This window comes from Echiichthys vipera (assembly GCF_963691815.1).
Source record: "Echiichthys vipera genome assembly, chromosome: 5".
Lineage (NCBI taxonomy): Eukaryota > Metazoa > Chordata > Actinopteri > Perciformes > Trachinidae > Echiichthys > Echiichthys vipera.
This window is the reverse complement of record NC_139830.1, coordinates 15,470,191-15,488,840: the sequence shown is the minus strand read 5'-3', so window position 1 is coordinate 15,488,840 and position 18,650 is coordinate 15,470,191. Positions and strand designations below refer to the sequence as shown.

The following is an 18,650-nucleotide window of genomic DNA, read 5'->3' as shown; positions in this document are numbered from 1 at the left end:
TAAACATAATACAATTTATTAAGTATCTTTTTTATAAATTTTTCATTTTACATATTTTCCCCAGCTTTTTACATAATACAGTTAGATCTAAATGCAGCCCAACATTTACAGGCTATTTACAACTTAAACTTTCTCCATAGGGAAAAACACACAAGTATATTGTTGCTTCATCAAGTATCGCAATCCGTTCATTTTTACACATTTTGTTTTGCTACAATATGATTTCAATGTGAATTGTTCAGGATCACTTGTATCAAATATGAGGGTGAAAAAACAACTTATTCTTAACAATGAATTAGTTCAAAACAAAACTAAGAGACTCATTTTTAATCATATTGCATCAGAACAAAATATTCAACGATTACGGGGTGAATACTTTCCAAAGTGGCCGAATGCGAATCATCGTGGGAAGAGGTCTGTCGTCGTCACCCCCGATGTACAGCACTGTACATGGTCCCAGAAAAACACAACTATATTATCAAACTTACACTGAACAGAACAAGTCATTCTCCAGATGATACAAGCAACAGTCAATTTTAAAATACAAAATCATTTTTAAATGTTACACTTTACATACACGTGATACTTTAATAAAGTAATTGTATTTCATAAAGCAAAAAAAAGGGCTTAACTTCTGATGAGTGCACTACTCCACATCCTTTCACAGATCAGTACATTCAGATGAAATATAGCAAGTGCTACGCTAAACTGCTGCTCATTGAGACTAATAGAAATGTTCACAGTGCTAGCTTTGGAAAAGGATGGTTGCGAAAAAAACGCACATTGATTGGATTTATGTCAGCTGTTGAAATCACTTGATACCGGCCCAAAGTTATGGATGACGGAGCTTCGATTCTGAGCCAAAAACTCTTACATTCCTGCTGCAACTTGTCGAGTTCTGCGAAGAACAACAGACAGCACCTCGCTTTCAAGATTATCACTAATTAACAGAGTCATGGCATGCAGTCACAGCATGCAAACACACATCCTACTACCATTTGACCTGCAACACAGCATAAACTTTACTACATTTTATCGACCTTTATGTATTCACATTCGAAGCCTTTAAACACTCCCTTAACTTGAGTTTGTATCTCACACGTTTAGTATTTAAACATACCACTGTCTGCTTACATTTAGGGGGCATAACAAACTGATTCTATTTGGCAAAGACATTTTAAAACATATTAGCAGCTGTGACAAAAACATAACTTTATCCTACAACTAAAACTTGTACTTGTGCTCAGTGAAAGTCCCCAGTATGTTTGAAGTATACTCAAATACTAGAGATAAGTAACAATGTGAGTGTCCACCACTAAAAACTGAACCCTGAAAAAACTGCATATATTTTGCTTTCAGTGAGCGTTATCTGATGGGGGGTAGTTGTATTACATTGAATACAATCAGCCAGCAGGGGGAGCTACTGCTGTACGCACCACTACCGAGGACTGCAGGAGCTGTGGACTGAGGACTTCAGTCCGTGATTTTGCTCCAGCCCTGCAGCATGTGCCTCTGCTGGAGAGGAGGAGCTCCTCTAAATCACATTCCCAATGTGCTCGTTATGGCGGGTTCAGCACTCTGATCCTACACGGTCACAGCCCTCAAAACCAAATGCTGCCTCTCAAGTGCATGATCTATTATTGGTTAATCCACAGCAGTCACAGTGATAGCTGGGAGTGCAGCCAACCACCACAACCTATGAACACAGTGACGGGGCGCTGACGTTTCCCCATTTCAGGCTGTTTCTGTAAAGCTCATTTGAAAATGACAACTGCTCCATTATCTGCAACAACGGATGACGGGTGAAGTCTAAGCATCTGTCCGCACACACTCAACGTTATGACTATGGACCACATCCTGAATTCAGGATCACGATGTCAGGACACTGTGGTAGACTAGTATCGAAAGAGGTTTTGTTGTAGTAATATTCCCGGCTTTATATCAGCTGTAATGCTTGTGGATGACAGTGAGTCCGCGAGGTGTCCAGCCGCTCCCCCGCCGTAACTGTGGGCTCGTTGACGGCCTGGTCTGAGGCCTGTGGTTCTCCCCTATCGAGGGGCGCCTTCGTGTCGCAGCCTGGTGGGCCTGGTGGCATGTTCAGGCCAGCTTCAGAGTGCTGATGGGGAACGAGGGCATGGTCACCATTGTCACAGGGTTGAGCACTGCCTGGCTCACCAGCTGCGGGTGGTGGGCCACTATTTGGGTGCTCACTGCTGTCTGCTTGCCAACGATGGTGGCAGCTGTCTGGCTGGTCGCAGTGCCGTTCATGTGGGGGTGGGCGTGGTTTAGGGTGTGGGTGATGTGACCAACCACAGCTGACTGCGTGACAGCCACCGGTTGGGGATAGAGGGTAGGTAGATGCTGGCTCAAGTGGGCCACCGGGTGCACGGTGATATGGCCGATGGGTTGGTGGCCGGGGGCTAACTGGACAGTGCTGGTGGTTGTGGAGGGAGCCAGGTGGGCGATATGTTTGGGACCCCCTCCTTGGATGACGTGGTTGACCGCTTGGATGACTGAGGGGTGGGACACTGAGGCGTGGGCAATAACTGTGGGGTGTAGGCTGGACGCGGTCACCATCTGTGTCTGGGTCGGGATCAAGGGTTGAGCGGGGGTGGTGGGAGTGCTGGATGCTGAGAGTGAAGGCGGGGCTGGAGGCTTGGACACGGGCTGTGCAGGAGCCACCGTCCGCGGCTGGAGCTGAGGCTGGTGCAGAGGGATTTTGTGCTGGATGGAGATGTGTTGGGTGATGAAGGAGGTAGTGGTGGGTGTGGTGGGGGTCAGGATCTGGGTCTGAGTGGGTGCTGCAGTCTTGTGCAGCTCAGGTTTCATGGCTTGAGGCACCATAGGTAAGGCAGGCTGTGCTCTCTGCGCAGTGTCGTCTTCCAGGTCATCGTCCATTATGTCTTCACCTTCTGCAACGCAAACGGATGAAATAATTAACTCTTACATCACATTGTATCGGATAATATTGACACCTACATTTTAAAAAAAAAGGGGAAAGGTTTGATGCTGTAGCTGGTTTTGCTAGCTGTTTGTAGATCAGAACTGTTACACGCTTCCAGTAATCCAGCCCTGACTGTCAGTCTACCTGAAGCAGTGGAGGTGGAGGCCTGGTCCTCCTCTGGCTGCACCGTCTGTCGGAGGATGCGGTCGATCTCAATCACATCCATCCACTGGCTCAGATCGTTCTTCAGCTCCGCTAATCGCTGCTGCGTGGCTATCTTCTCTCTGGCCAGTCGCTCCATGTCGTGCTCGTACTCCTTCTCTTTCCGCTTCAACGTCTGAAAAGGATAAAGCAGAAGATGGTTAAACTCCTAAATAATTAGGCTGTAAAATCATGAATGGAGTGACTCCATGACGGTGTAAGCTGCCACCGGAGAATGTAAACCTTGTTACCGGTTGATGAGCCCCACAAGTACATCGTAAGGCAATAATCCAACACAGCAGCATCCAAAAAAAAACCTTTCTTTCAATCTTTATTTCTTAATAAAGTCTTTGTGACGCTTTGCTTTTGTTGAAACTGTGTCAGACAGAAAGGTGTTTGAGGCCTTAGCTGGTGCTTTTGTTACACTGTGATAAACTAGTTTTGAGGCACTGAGGATTTCTATTTGATGCTATTTTATACTTCCACTCCCCTACACTTTTTTTTTACTGAACTACATTTACAGGTATTGTTATTTTCCAGAATCAGATTAGAATTAAAAAACATAATCAACAACAATTCCATATTAAACCACTTTAGGCACCAAAGGAGGAGGCTGTCTCATTAATTTATGTAAAAATCATGTCAATTCAGCCTCCAGCGACAGCCGGTGGATTCCTAGAAAATGCCCCCTGAAAAAAAAATATGGTATTATTACCGTTCAAAAACAAAAGTACCAGTAAGCACCAGTAAACCCCAATAGAAAACCCTGAGTATGCCCCTGCTGCCTTTACAGCTCATCAATAAGAAATCACTATTTAAAAATAACTACAACCTGAGCCTGTGTGCAGGGAGCAAAATAACAGCGACAGAAGCACAAGGGAAGGAGGCAGGAGACGAGTATGGAAAGGAGGAGGTGCTTCCAGGCAGTGACTCTCTGTGACCCAATTTCCCTTAACCCGTCAGCTGACAAAAACCAAACAAATAGGACTGGACTTCCCTGTACACGGACACAGGAGGACGAGATTAAACATTTATGAAGACCATAGCAAACTTCAAACTGTGTAAGAGTAATGCTAATGTACAGAGAAAATTGTTCAATTTAAATTCCCAACTTCTTTCCAGATAAATAACTGATGGAGAAGGTAATACAGACGGGATAGGGTTACGCTGTTAGGGGATTAGTGTTTTGAAATTGAACACTTCATATAATTTATTAGACGTCGAGCTCCGCCTGGTCAAAGTGAGTCCTACACTCTGGCCTCGGAGGGAGACGCGCAGGGAAATGATACTGTGTGAGATCTGTTACCAACAACCTGATGACTCAGGTTCATAAAGCCGTTTCCCCAAAGGGTGGACTTCCTGTTAGTGTTCATGTCACGGTGCATCTGTGTGTGAGGGTCCCGTACATGTGCAGGTCCTCTTGTGTGACAGCGCTGGATTGAGAAAGCGCATGCATGTGTGTGCTGTGTGGGGTTGTAGGGTTGAAAATTAGAAACTTTCCATGGGAATTAACAGGAATTTATGGGAATAAACCTGGAATTTACAAAAATTGAAGGTTGGCCCTTAACGGGTATTTTAAATGTCGTTGGGAAAATATATTTTAGCCTATTTTTTACTGAAACAACCAGATTCAGTTCAATGCCAGATATCTAGAGCCCTGGACTATTGAGGCCACGTGTTTTAGCCCAGAGCACAAGACTATTGAAGCCACACATTGAGCCTGTGGACGACATGAAGTGAAGTAAATTTTGATTATATTATGGGGTAAATACATTTGTTTAATCTTTAACTTGCAAATATCACACGATGGATGTCTGCCTATGACAAATCAAAATGTTTTTATATTTATGTTTGGATATGACACAGTTTGTTTAATTACCCCAATTTCTAATTTGAATATTTCCAAAGTCTCATTGAAAGTGTCAATGGAAATCTTCCGTGTGTGTTTGGCTAATTGCAGCTGTGTTAAAAGAGATACTTCTATAGTGTAATATACTTATATATACATAAATAGGAAAGGGGGACAAAAGGCAGGCCTTGTGTAATTCAGCACCTGTCCCTAGTCCTTATCCAGGATTAGAACCGCACGGGCCATGCGACACACACACGCATGCACGCACACGCACGCGCACACACGCCAGGTGTATTTACCCGCCTTAGAATCAAAATGATCATCTCAGTTCTGTTAAAATAATTATTGTTGAATCATACACCACTGGCGAATGAATAACGCCATCGGCAGCCTCTCTATGTCGTTACTTCAGTCTGAACAGTATCCTCGGTCTCAACACATGATGTACTGAAATGCCCTCATCTTTGGTTGTCATGGCAACTTAAAAGACCATGCACGCCTTCATGTGCTATTCAATTCTCACCTGACAGTGTTTCAACATGTAAAGCGTTCTTTTACACCTGGATGTAATGATAAAAACAATTACTCAAATGCATGAATATTGTCTCACGTGGCATCCATCTCAAAAAGGTCGTCAGCAGAGCACAATGAAAAAGTATAAAGAGCGTACAAAATATGTGACACGTGGACTGAGGGCTGGCTGCCTCCCTTTTACACTTCTGTATTAGCAGGCAGCTTTATGTGAGCGGCTCCACAACTGTGCATGCCACAAACTATGACTCATGGAGAGAAACGCTCCACAAACAGCGAGAGTTCAGTGTGTCTCAGTGCTCATGGGGGAGAGAGCAAACGCTGCGTTTGTCTTTTAAGAAGCAGCTAGTCTCAGATTAACCATTTAAACCTGAAAACCAAGTCTGTTGATCTAACATGACTTCATCACCCCGTTAATCATGTCACCAGGTTTGTTCCACAGTGACCTTTTGTCTCTTTAAACACGGCCGCACCCCTGAGCCTCTGAACCTCCTCCTTCGAGGGAGACATGGCCCCACCTCGGACTTGCTTGTGAAAATCTAGATCCGCTCAGGGATAGGCTGCATTATATGTGTGTGCGTCTGCGTGGAAGGTAAACACTGCTCAACTGCTGTCACAAGCAATGCGAGTGCTGAGCACATGGCCCCACAGAGAACAGGAGAGGGAGGGCGGCAGAGAGCGGGGGATTGAAAGAGAGCAATACAAGCTGTACTCACTGACTCACTTTTGCAGCAGACGGCACAAGGCTGGGTTTTCTTAAAGGGCCAGGAGCAAAGGAGGCCACGTTGCAGACATGCTGCTCTGCCTGGATGACTGATCAGGCTTCTGCACAAAGGTCTTGTGACAGTGTAGTAACCATAAACCCTTGTCTCACTGCGCCTTCAAGCTGCAACAGAGAACTTCACGTGGTTCCTGACTTCAACAATAAAGGGCTTGTCTGTTGAAAGAAATCCTACCTTTGCACACAACTGTGTACGAGCTTGTGCTGGTCATAACTGACCTGATTACCTCATCATGGCTAAAGACAGGTCGATAGTCCAAACCAGTGACCAGTGCTGTCAACAAGTACTGTGAAACAACAATTGTGTACTCCACTTATATATTTGTGGTTGGGTATTCTGTCACATAGCTGTCCTTATCCCTTGAAATAACTGGGCAGGAGACCTTGCTGATAAAGATATTTTTCTTCTTTCCTCTGAAAATAATTTCCAGAGAGATTGACTCTACATGCTTGTGTCACTGAGACTTTCACAAAAAGTAAAACCATAACCACCACCATTTTAAAGAGGATTGCTTTTAGTGTTTAAGGCTGAATGAATAATAAATGTCAAAGCCATCAGTGCTTTCTTTTAAAAGGTAAGACTTCTGTACAATTAAATATAATTTACTTGAAATAAAAATATTTTTTTTAAAAACACCTTCCTCCACCTCTACATTCAGATTTTCTTCCACCAGATGGCAGAACACATTTCAACCTGGCATTCTGGGGACAAGCAGTGGAGGAACAAGTTCAGTCATCTTTGAGGGGAAATGAAGCGCGAGCGGAGTAAACCGAGCCCTGTGTTTACCGCACCATGTTCCCTCCCCGCTGCTGGCAGCTTAGCCTGGTGGTACGACGAGTCCTGCCTGTTGCAGTGATGGGCGGGGGCCCAGCACGGGGGGTGACGTCACGCAGCTCAGGCTAGCCATGTGCTTGCTGCTCATGTGGCCTTAAAAGCTCAGAGAGGCAGAATGGAGGGAGGACGGGAGGGGGAGTAGAGAGGAGGAGCTCTTATGCATCAGGGCTTATTTTACAGCCTCGGCTTTTACAGCAGCACTACAGGCTCAGGGGAAAGCCTTTAGGAACAATATGTTATATGTAGACTGTCAACATAAAAACACAATCCAACAGTAAAACAGTTCATTTGCCTGCAATTTGTGGTCAATTAGTTGCAGAGTCATTTGGACTTGAAATTCAGGGCTCCCACTTTTCAAGCATTTCAAGGTACATTTTCATGCTTTTCCAACACCTTATAGCTGTGGTAAACTACATGTCTGTACACAGTACAATACTCAGTGCACTTATTATTGGACTTGTTTATCATATTAAGTTAGATGTTATTGTCCTAAAAACAACAAACATGATGGTTTAAGACTGCTTTCTACAGAAGGACGACAAACGAAGGGAACACTAACTCGACCAATAGATCGACAGAAATATAATCACCAAGTATTTTGATAATCTGTTAATCATCAAAAGTCAATTTTTCATGCAAAAGAAGAAATAGAAAGAAATAGCTGTTTTCAGGCTCTCAAATATGGAAATCTTCTTTTCTCTGTCTTATATCATATATGCCATCCAATATAACATTTCAAGTAGTTTCAAGCCCTTTTTTCAAAATCCAAATACTTGTCCAACCTTGACAACAGTACACTAAAATTCAAGTGTGGGATTTCCAGCAACCGTACGAACCCTGGAAATGAAATGCAGAAGTAGAAGTTGAACCATGTAGCTGTGAGCCAAGCCAGTGCCTGTCTGTGGAGAACTGATAAAACTTCAAACTGCACTTATTTTTCCAAGTTGACAATTGAGTTAACAGGCAAGATAAATCAAATGAAATGTGATGCTGAGCCTAAAGCCTCTCCTGAGCTCGGTGTTTTTGTGTGCGGGCTGCTTCTCTGCTGCCAGCCCAGAGGAGGGCAGGGACAGGGGCGGGGAGGGAGGGAGGCGTACGCAGGCAGGACACAAAGGTCTGTACCACCCATGTCAAGATGTCAGTGTGAACACGTGTTTTGTTTTGGCTTCCTGTCACCTTAAGTTCTCTATTTTTACTCCACCACTCCAAAACAAAACAAGACAAACCAGGCCAGTGAAAAAAGACACCTTGGGGAGAAAGGGGCCAAGAATTGACCTTCAATTGAGCTAAAAATAATTAATTAATACATTAACAAGTGTTTTCCACTAGACATGATGAGGTTGTAACTGTTGTATCTCTTGTCCAGCTCAGTTGTTGATAGTAGGAAAAGAGAGGCAGGTCAGTCTGCCAGTCGAACACAACACTCTTAACGCTGTGTTGCTTAATCACACAGAAAGGGGACAGAGAGAGGGAGCTTGGGTGACGATCTGCACCCACGCTGTCCTAGTTTCCCTCAGTATCTACTCTGAGAGGAATAGTCAGACTGCTGCTTCTCCCAGCATCAACATTAGTAAACCTGCACCACAGTAATGCAATATGAATAATGCAGGCACCAAAAGCAAAAGGCTATCACTGTGCACACCAAATATTACCACATAGTATAACCAGGTAAGTACCTAATTATTCTGTACAGCACTGCACACCTGTGACTATGTCATTATAACAATTACAGCACAAATGCACACATAAACATGCCAGCCACACTGTAGGCCCACGGGTGAACTTGTGCCTCAGATTTAAACCTAACAAACCTACAGTATCTATCTATAGGAGAAGAAGAAAAGACACTCACACTATGACACGCTCAATAACCCAGTCAGTCAGAAAAAGTTACACTAAGCTAGCGGTGCACCAGGTGTTTACAACCAGGATACTCTCACAGTGAGCACCCGACTCAAACACCTCAGTCATTTGTGGACATGGCACATGTTCTTAATATTAAACACAGAGTCCGTTCAAAATGAGGAAGTGTTATCCTCAGTGACAATCCAAACACTGAAATACAAAAGGCAAAAGGAAGACTGTCTTACCTTAAATTCAAGCACTTTCATGCACTTTATTCAAAACTTGAAAACACCACATTAAAATTCAAGTGTTTTCAAGGGATTCCTAACCCGACTCCACCAGATGGATTGACAAGCATAATTCGCATTTGCTCAGCATATCCATCTGGGAACTCTCGGTTGGAATCTTTTGGGAAGAGGCGGAAATCAGGCCAAATCAACCGATCAGATAAACGAAGCGTTTGACGTACTAACAGAGCGGAAACCGCCATTTTTTACACTGAACAGTCGCTTCTCGTTGTGTCACACTTCGAGCCGCCTCAAAACCAACGCTGATTGGTTCGGTCACTTGGGAAACCAGACAGATCTGCGAGTAAAATACAATGGAGCTCGCGAGACTATCCTGTTCTCACGAGGCTATGGACTTCCAGCACCTGTACGAACTCTGCAGTATCACTCAAAGGGTCCTGGTATCAAATTTTTCAAACGATACCCAGCCTTAACCATACATCCCTATCTCTTTAAATTCAGAGCCGATAATGCAGTTGCAATCAGGCTTATATTTAAAAAGGAGCATACACATTTTCCTTGACATATGCCATTCGTTTTGTACCGAGACTCCAGCTCCTACTGCAGTTTGGCTTCAAAATAATGGAGGCTCCGTTGTTCAGTAGTAATCATGAATGTCAATAAACCTGCACAAAAGTCTTAGCAAGATTCACACAAATCTGGAGAAGGCAGCACACAGGCTGCTAGAATATTTAGTGTAACGACAGATACAATAAAGCTCTGTCATAGTATAGTTGTTGAGGTAATAGGCTTTGTATTAGCAAAGTAGACTTGTCTTACCTGAATATATCTCAACGCACTTCTCAGCACACTCAGATTGGAGGTCTTCTTCTCGTCTATGTTGGGAATGTTCTTTTTCAGAGTCTCAAAGCACTCCTTCAAGTGTGCTCGTCTGACGGACACAAAACACAGAGAGGGAATTTGAGACAGCGGCAATGGCAGAGCTGCACTTGGCTTTATTTTAGAAACAGATGATAACCACAAAGATTTATTTAAGTGTGCTAAACTAAACACGATCAAGGGTAGCATTAAAATTAAACTGCTTCAAAGGCACCAGTCAGTTTCAGAGAAAACACACTACGTAACTAGTACACTATTATTCACATGTAACAATACAAATAACCTCAGATCGCCCTCTCATTAAGGAGGCCCTATGGTAGACAGGTTGAACCCACCTGTTTTTCTCAAGCTTGTTATGCCCTTCTCTTGTGCCTGCCCTGTAAGAGCACAGATGAGAGCACAGTAAGAATTTGGCGTTTAAAAGGGCAATGTGACAGGAATAATAAAAATCAACCAGTTTTCTTATTTTGTTGCTAGCAGATAGTTTAGTGACAATATTCTGTCTTTTAGAGGTGAAATATCAATAATATAACAGCTTCACAAATGCTAAAGTTTGCTTGTTTTTCTGCATTTAAAATCATTACAAGGCACATGCTATGAGGGTTTTTTTAGATTGATATATGGATTGACAAATATTAACAGATCAATAAAAAGTAATAGTCGGTTGCAGTCCAATTTAAACTACAATGTGAACAAGTGAATAGGCGTACCCTCCAGGCCTCTTCTTGCCTAGGTGGCGGCTGTCATCAGGAGGACTCCCCCGGCTGATGGGGCCGTTCAGTAGAGGAGCCTGCTGGACCACAGGGCCCGACTGAGGGAGTAAGGCATGCTGCTGGGGCGGCGAGACGATGGAACCAGGGTAGCGTTGAACCAGCTGCGGGTGTGTCTGCTGCTTCAGTAGTTTAGTATTGTTAGTTTGGGGGATGAGCTGTGGGTGATGATGGTGGTTCTGTATCAGCTGCTTGTGGTTGGCGGTCAGCACAGAGGCCGGGTACTCAGATTTGAGTTGTGGAGAGCATGGCAGGGTGGCGGCAGGTGGTAGCGCAGCTGGAGGGGACAGCGTGGCGACAGGCAGGGCGGGTGAGCCTGTTGGGTTGGGGGTGACCATAGGGATGGGGATGACGGTGATGGGCATGGAGGGGAGAGGCAGAGAGGGCGGGGCAGGCGCCAGGTGGCACTCAGTGCGCAGCTCCTCTGCTTTGAAAACATTGTTGATGTGGATTGTTGAGGTATACTTCACATCAGAGCGCCTCTGCTCTGCCAACTGCTCCAGGCGCTGCTTTTCCTTTAGCTCATCCTCTGTGGAAGAAACAAAAGGCAAGTTAACAGAAGAAACACCACAGTGTCCTCCTATGAGCACTTCAGGTACTATAAATCACTACACCACAGAATGTGAATATCCTTTAGTTTTGATAAATTACAGGCAAACAATCCGTAATAGAACCATGACCTTGATTAGGATTAGGGCTGCAACTAACCATGTCACCTGGTCAATAAAGCAATTAATTTTTTGGTCCGTAAAATATTAGAAAATGGTTAAAAATGTCGATTGGTGTTTCCCAAAGCTCAAGTCAAAAGATATTCAGTTTACTGCCATGGAGGAGTAAAAAAAAAAACAGAAAGTGTTCACATTTAAGAAGTTGGAATAAGATCATTTTCATAAATTTTTTCTTCAACAATTGCTCAAAACATTAATTATCAAATTAGTTGAGAAAGAACAACACATCAATCTATTCATCTTTGCAGCTCTAATTAAGATATTCACGAAAGAACTTGAATGTAATGTAAATAAAACAGGCCTGTTTTCAGCTGTGACTGGCGTATACTGAATATAAACCAAAGACTGACAAACCATTGACAAGTTCTTATACGACATACACAAACCAAAGCCACTCATGCCAATTTTCCTCATAACGTTAAGTAACAAAGTGTTCAAGATTTAAAGTGGCAGGTAAAAAACATCACGTTATAACCCAGAACTTATGCCATACCAGGCTCTGTTTATCAATACAGCAGTGATGCCAAATAAATGATTACATAAAGACAAACATCTTACATTAACAGCAGTGAGTGCTCCACGACAGGCTTAAATGTATGTGTATTTTTACATGTACAGAATAAATCCTGCCACAATTTAAGCACAATCTGAGAGAAGGCTGGTGCTATAATGGAGGTGCATCTCGCTGTAATGTAAACCCAGATAGGTGGCTGCATTTCATGGATGTATAAAGAGATCTGGACACAGCGGTCAAGGGGGGCCCGTTCACTCCTATGAAAGCTGCTCAGTGGCACATGAAGCCAAGAAAGTTCAAAGTCCGCGTCAGAAAATACCCAGATGGTCGGCACAACTTCCGCCACACTGCAAGGTAAATTAGAGACTTTCCCCGGTCAATGGGGAAAAGTGTTTTTCTTCCATGGAAGTTGTAATTCAAGAGTTTGTCCACTATAGCAAATTGGCTTCAGACTTTTCCTGGGGGGGGGGGGGGCTGGTGCAAGTCAGCTCTACATCTCTACTAACAAAGCCCCACAGGGAGGAAACCCTTACCATGCCATGTGAAATAAAAACTTATTTGGACACTCTTACTGGAGATCACTTCTGAAACGGCACAAGTTAGTTACCCCAGGTTGATAAGCGGTTGAAGAAGATGAATAAAAAAGGAAAAAATAAACAGCGGAGAGTGTTCTGATAGATGTGACAACCATTTGCCAGGAAACTCTTGCTTGTATCATACTGCAGTATTTTGGAGATAGTAGTTAGTAAACACACTCTCCATGATGAATGCATGCAGGAGAAAGAGGCTGACTAGTTCACACTCGTAGTGTTCAGGATCAACGTTAAGGATTAAAGCCATTAGAAACACACCGTCCCCTATGGACACTGTATCACAAGCAGACTTGTAGCTCCGGGGCCAGTTTATCAGGGAAAGATACCCCTGTTGACGTAAATGGAGCTTACACAATGACAGAAGCATCCGTATATACGTTCAACAGCACCATGAACCGCATCTTTGAAAAATGCTCGGCTCAATCAACTCCTCTCTAAAACAGTTTTAACAGAAACTGAACATAACGTTCATGAAGCTGGACCGATTCACAACACGACTTATTTGTTTTTAGCCAGGTGTACCTGATAAACTTGCAACTGAGCTTACTATACTATGAAATATTTCTGCCTCTGCGGTGAATTATTTCGATTTAAGGGGGGTGAATATTGGGATAATCTATAATAGTTCTGCCTTGAAAATTACACTGTTTAAGCACTTAGTTATTTAGGTTAGGGTGAAAAAACGTAACTTTTCAGTGTGATGGATACTACTTAATATTCCCCCGTGTATAGTGAGCCCCCTCACAGATTACAATTTAACAACATTGTCTAGCAGTTAAGGGTTCAAAGTTCAGGAACATTATAGCCCTACTTTCACAAAGCTTTCACTGAGTGAGGCCTGGCTCACATATAAGGCCTATCAAAAGAGCTTAAAAAGCACATTTAGATATTTTTGTTCATATGAAAATATTTGTAAGGAGAGTGTAGCTTGAACACGTCCTACCATTGTAAGAAACCATGTGAAAGAAGGAGACATTTCCAGGTCTAAATCACCCCGGAGAACAATTTATTGGGATCATATTTAACAGGCCAGTGCGTCTCCATTTGCTGTATGAGTATATTAAGTTACACTGAAAAATGTTCTCTTTTAAGTAGAAGAAAGCAGAAAAGAACAAGATGTTCTGGTTATGGTGCTAGCCAGCTTTCATAAAGGTGTTGAATGTCCTTATGAGAGACTGGTAATTTAGTATTGTGGTGCCAACACACTCTAGACCGAGGAGTGCCTTTTTGAGAGAAAATTCATGAAGCACTTAGAAAAACAAGAGGATTTTCGATAGACATTATATAACTGCAGCACATTGAGAAACACTGGCCTACTTTTCTCCACACAGTGACCTGCTCTACAGTAGCAGAGAGGGAGGAGGGGGGAGGACTCTGCTCTCCCAATGCAGCATGGCGGAAGAGCTGGGAGAGGAAAGAAGCAGGAGCTCTCACTCTGAGCCTTTCTGAATATCACAAACGTCTCCATTAATACTGCTGCAGAAACGAGTCCTGAACACGGACGTGAGTTAGCACTTTTTCACTTTTGGTTCCCTCCCCCAGTCAGATTTTATGTTTTTATGGTTATGCCTTAAATAAGGTATGTGGTAAACAGACAGAAGATATTTTAATGTTTTGTTCAACTACATAAAATATGGCAGTAAATACCCTTCATCTTTCAGAAGGTGGATGCTGGGACACCCGCTCTACCAGGTGAGCTACTGGGCGCCCCATTTACAGAGGCTAAACATCTTCATTTCTCATCAACCCTCAGCTGTACTATCAAATACAAGGCATAAAAAGCCAAAATATTGTCCTCTTTTTTTTTTTTTAAAAAGGTGGTTATTAACAAGTCGCTAAATAAGACTAAAAAACATCATCACGCCATACAAGTAAAATCAGTTGGAGGCTAGTTCCGACGTTAGCTTTTCACTTACATTACATTAACGCTTCAAAAATCATAACATTGGTGTTCATTTGTTAAGATAATCTTGAACGCCGCAGAGCTTATTTTCTGCAATAATGCAAAGGAAAAGTCCCATTAATTTTTGTCCAGGGAACTCTAGCAAAGCAAACTTCCGGGATGGCCTACAAAAACACGTCATCCCTGCAGCACTATAATAAAAGATGAAGCAGGCTTTTTCACAATCTATGTAATTGCCAAAATAATATAATTTTCGCTTTCACACATCCTTAATGTAAAATGTCTATATCAACAGCTTGTTTACCGCAGCATGCCTAAGCTGTTGTGTAAACCTGTCTTCAGCGTGGACGGACAGCAGTTCCCTCATTTCTGTGTTGAACCACTTTCAAGTGTGTTATAGAAACGTCACTTGTGCCCAAGTAGGGCGAGTGACATGTAACACTGGCTGTGTTTACAGGGTACAGGTGTCCTGTTAATACAGTAGGAAGGTTTAAGGACATGTTTCACTGTTGTGTTTGATGTAACTTATATCCACTGTTTTTCAACCAATTTACTCACAAACAAAATGAAGAAAATCGATTTTTGTAAGGGGCTCATTTTTCTAATACTTGTTTTACGTTATACTGTGTGGATTTATGAAGGTAATAGAATCAGTATCAGAAAGGCGTTTATTGCCAAGTACGTTTTCACATACAAGGAATTTGCTTGGTGTTCAATGCATACAATAGTGAAAAAGAAATAACAGTAAGCAAAGTACTGTAGTCAATAACATAAATAGAAATAATAAAAATATGAAAATGATACTGTAACCGTGACATCTATAACAAATGATGTACAATTAACAGATAAAAACAGCAAAAAGTTGTGTAGTTACACATTTTTCAGTGGGTGCAATATTGAAGAATAGAGTTCACATTACATGTTGAATATGATAAATCTTCAAAAAAAAGCTATATTTAAAAAAATATATAATAATAATATTGATAACAATAATAATACACCCACAGGGCGTTTTGAGGGGTAGAGAATGAAAGTATTGCTTTTCCATAAATAAATAAAAATATTTAGTCTATATTAGTACTTTTTCTTTTTAAATTGTACGAGTTTGACAAATCAAGTTCTGTTTCCATGGCACCAGCCAATAGCGTCCGGCATTGCAGGTTGCCAGGGCTGTCTGTTGTTGGGTGCAGCTACTGTAGGCTAGCAGTGGTGAAATGGAGTTTGCCAATCCTGCAGCTGCTTATTTGTCCCAGCAGCTCAGTGAACGGAGACGGGCAAAAACCAGAGTCAATATGGGCCAAGCATTCACTCCATGGACTGAGATAAAGGAGTTCAACGGCATTAAAACACATGCCGAAATGGCTATCTAAGCTAACTTATGCGTTTACTTAGCAGTAAAGGCTAACGCTAACAGCTAACGGTAACTGTCATTCCAACTCCTCTGCAATACTTGTTTTTATGGTGCGATTTGCTGTAGGGGATGGGTTCAAACTGACTCCAGGCCCCTGTAGGCTACTGGGCCGGGTCTGACAAACCTGGCAACCTGAGTGGTGGATTTATTTTTTTTTGTTGCGACTACGATCTTGAGACACTATAGACAGCGGTGTTCTGCTTATTCCCCATATCTAACCTTTAAATATCACACTGTGAAAGTGAGGAAACAAAAATCTTTGGAAAACATTCGGCTTGGTAGTGACAACATGTATTAATGTCCTGCACTGCAGCTGTAAATGTGTGTATACAGCAGACAGTATGCAGTATGGGATTGGGACACACTGCATGTGTTTTTTTTTAGCCATGGAGCTGCAGCATTTGCTTTTCTTCTGCAAAATTAGGAGCACACAAATGATTTTTGAGGAGGTGGGCAAATTTTTTTCTCCAGACTGCATGTAGTAGTGACTCATCTTCTTCATAAACAATCTTTGGGAGGGGTAGCCCAGCACGCACGTGGTGAAAGGGGCGGGGCCACCCCCTGCTGGTAAAATATGGAGGCGTGGTGGGTTGGTACACGTCATCGACAGACACTCAAAGCTCTCCACGAGCGACGGAAAGGCCAGGGAGTTTATGTGTGTGTGTTTTTTTGTTTTTTTTTTACAAAATCAATCAGATTGAAGCATGCACATATAGCTACAGCGTTAAAGAACAAAAACAGTACATTTTTAAAGCATATGGCGTGACTGAGGAGCGCAGATGCATACAGGGGAAGCCTTGGACACAGTCACTTGATCCCCCGGCGGAAGATGTCAGGTCATTATATAAAACGAGCTTGGCATCCCCTGCGCCACCGCCCTTTATCTCGCACGTTTCGGTTATTTCACTTGAAATGTCTCCAAACCATTCGTGCACCAGTCATAAATATACTGGAAAAATACGAAAGGGAAAGGATCTGAGAAGTTTACAGTGCTGCTGTCCGTGCAGTCTACCATTAATAACCCTGTCTATGCAGCAGGTTTCAATGCAGTAGCTCCTGATACTGCAGCAGCCAGTGTATGTTTATTAGATTATTTGGATTTTAGGTTTACCACACTGTTACATGAACCAAAGCAAGAGGTGTACATCATTCTGCAAACGCGTCTGCTCACTTTGACGAATATGAAAGTAAAACAATAATGTCACCGACTGAGACGTGCTCGTCTAAGTGGTTAATCGTATTTTAATTTAAATGTAATAACAAACAGGCAATGTGCTGCTGTAAACGTTAATTACGATCACGAACGGAACTACGTGAACATAAAGGGTTTGTCTTTTAACTCAGAAAACGCGTCTCTGACAGAAGCATTACACTGAGCTGTTGAGTGGTGGACGGTTACTATTTCACAGTTAGCAATACTGAAAAAACGTGATTATATTTCTAATAAAAATACCAACTTACCACGTGCTTTCTGTTGTTGCTGGGCTTGCAATTCCAAAAACTTGGCTGCTTCCAGAAGCGTTTCGATGCTCATTTCTGTCCAGTTACAGAGAGACTGTGACTTAATGTTTTAAAGAGGAAGGCGTTAAAGCGAAATGCAGCAATGCGCCCGAGTACTACAGGGAGAGGGTCCCAGTCTAAACGCTGGAAAAAAAGGGTAATGTGATACCCCCTCGGTAGAAACTCTACCACTTACGTTGAAGAGTTACAAACAAGATGGCGCTCAAAGTAGTAGGAACAAACAAGGGGTTTGTGAATCACGCACCGTTTGTAACCGCCCACAGACACGCTCCCTCCCCATGCACACACACCGAGAAAACGATAAAACACGGAACTTTAAGCTAGGATTGGATTAACAACTGTGTTATAAAGCTACACCCGGGAGCTGAGTCACGACTGGGACTGTTGTAAAACTCACCTGATGCTTTTTTTCATTTCATTTCTCAGACAAATGTAACAAAATGTTGCAAAAACGACGGTTAGCATTCACACGGTTGCTAGTCATGTGTCGCTTAGCAACCACTTCAGCGCAACAAGAGAGCAACTTAACTACGGAGAAATTCAGAAGAATATTACACGGTGAATGTGGTGATTATATTAGATTTTTATTCATAAAAACAGATATTTAAAAACATTCCCTCACTTTCTAGTATTTAAGAGAGAATTTAAAAGATATACGAAACCCCTTTATACAATGACAAGGAAGAGAGCAAATATTATACTCAAATATATGTTAGCTAACGGAAAAAACGGGGACACAACCCCTGTTTATCCAAGTATCTGCGGTATTTTAATGCAAGGTATCAAAGAAACACTTTTAATATAAATTTGTGATTTCCCTTTGTTTATTTGTTTTGTTTGTTGCTTACCTTTATGTTAATCTTATGTCTGTCTAATGTATCCACATGTTATAAGAAGGGATTCACTTGTTTCACTGTACTGCATGCAATGTACTGAATTTTGAAGTATTTAATTAAAAAAACTAAGGAGAAATGATTTATAATGGCTTTTAGACATCTTAATTATATATTTTAAATGATATTAAGATATAAAATGGCCTTCTGATAAAATAATAACAAAAAATACAAACAAATACAATAAAAATAAATAAATAA

General features: G+C 42.2%; 1 protein-coding gene across 2 annotated transcripts; it reads right to left on the bottom strand.

Moving 5' to 3' along the window:
* Positions 1–70: 70 nt before the first annotated feature.
* On the bottom strand, positions 71–17,675 carry mnta (MAX network transcriptional repressor a). Of its 2 annotated transcripts, XM_083913728.1 has the most exons (6): positions 17,497–17,675; positions 10,827–11,415; positions 10,452–10,493; positions 10,057–10,168; positions 3,089–3,281; positions 71–2,912 (listed from the first exon to the last, which is right to left on the bottom strand). In XM_083913728.1, the coding sequence occupies exons 1-6, from the start codon at positions 17,567–17,569 to the stop codon at positions 2,098–2,100; spliced, it is 1,824 nt and encodes a 607-aa protein (XP_083769854.1). In that variant the 5' UTR covers positions 17,570–17,675; the 3' UTR covers positions 71–2,097. The 2 variants fall into 2 exon arrangements, with proteins under 2 accessions (XP_083769854.1, XP_083769855.1); XM_083913729.1 differs by lacking the exon at positions 10,452–10,493.
* Between the last annotated feature and the right edge of the window lie 975 nt (positions 17,676–18,650).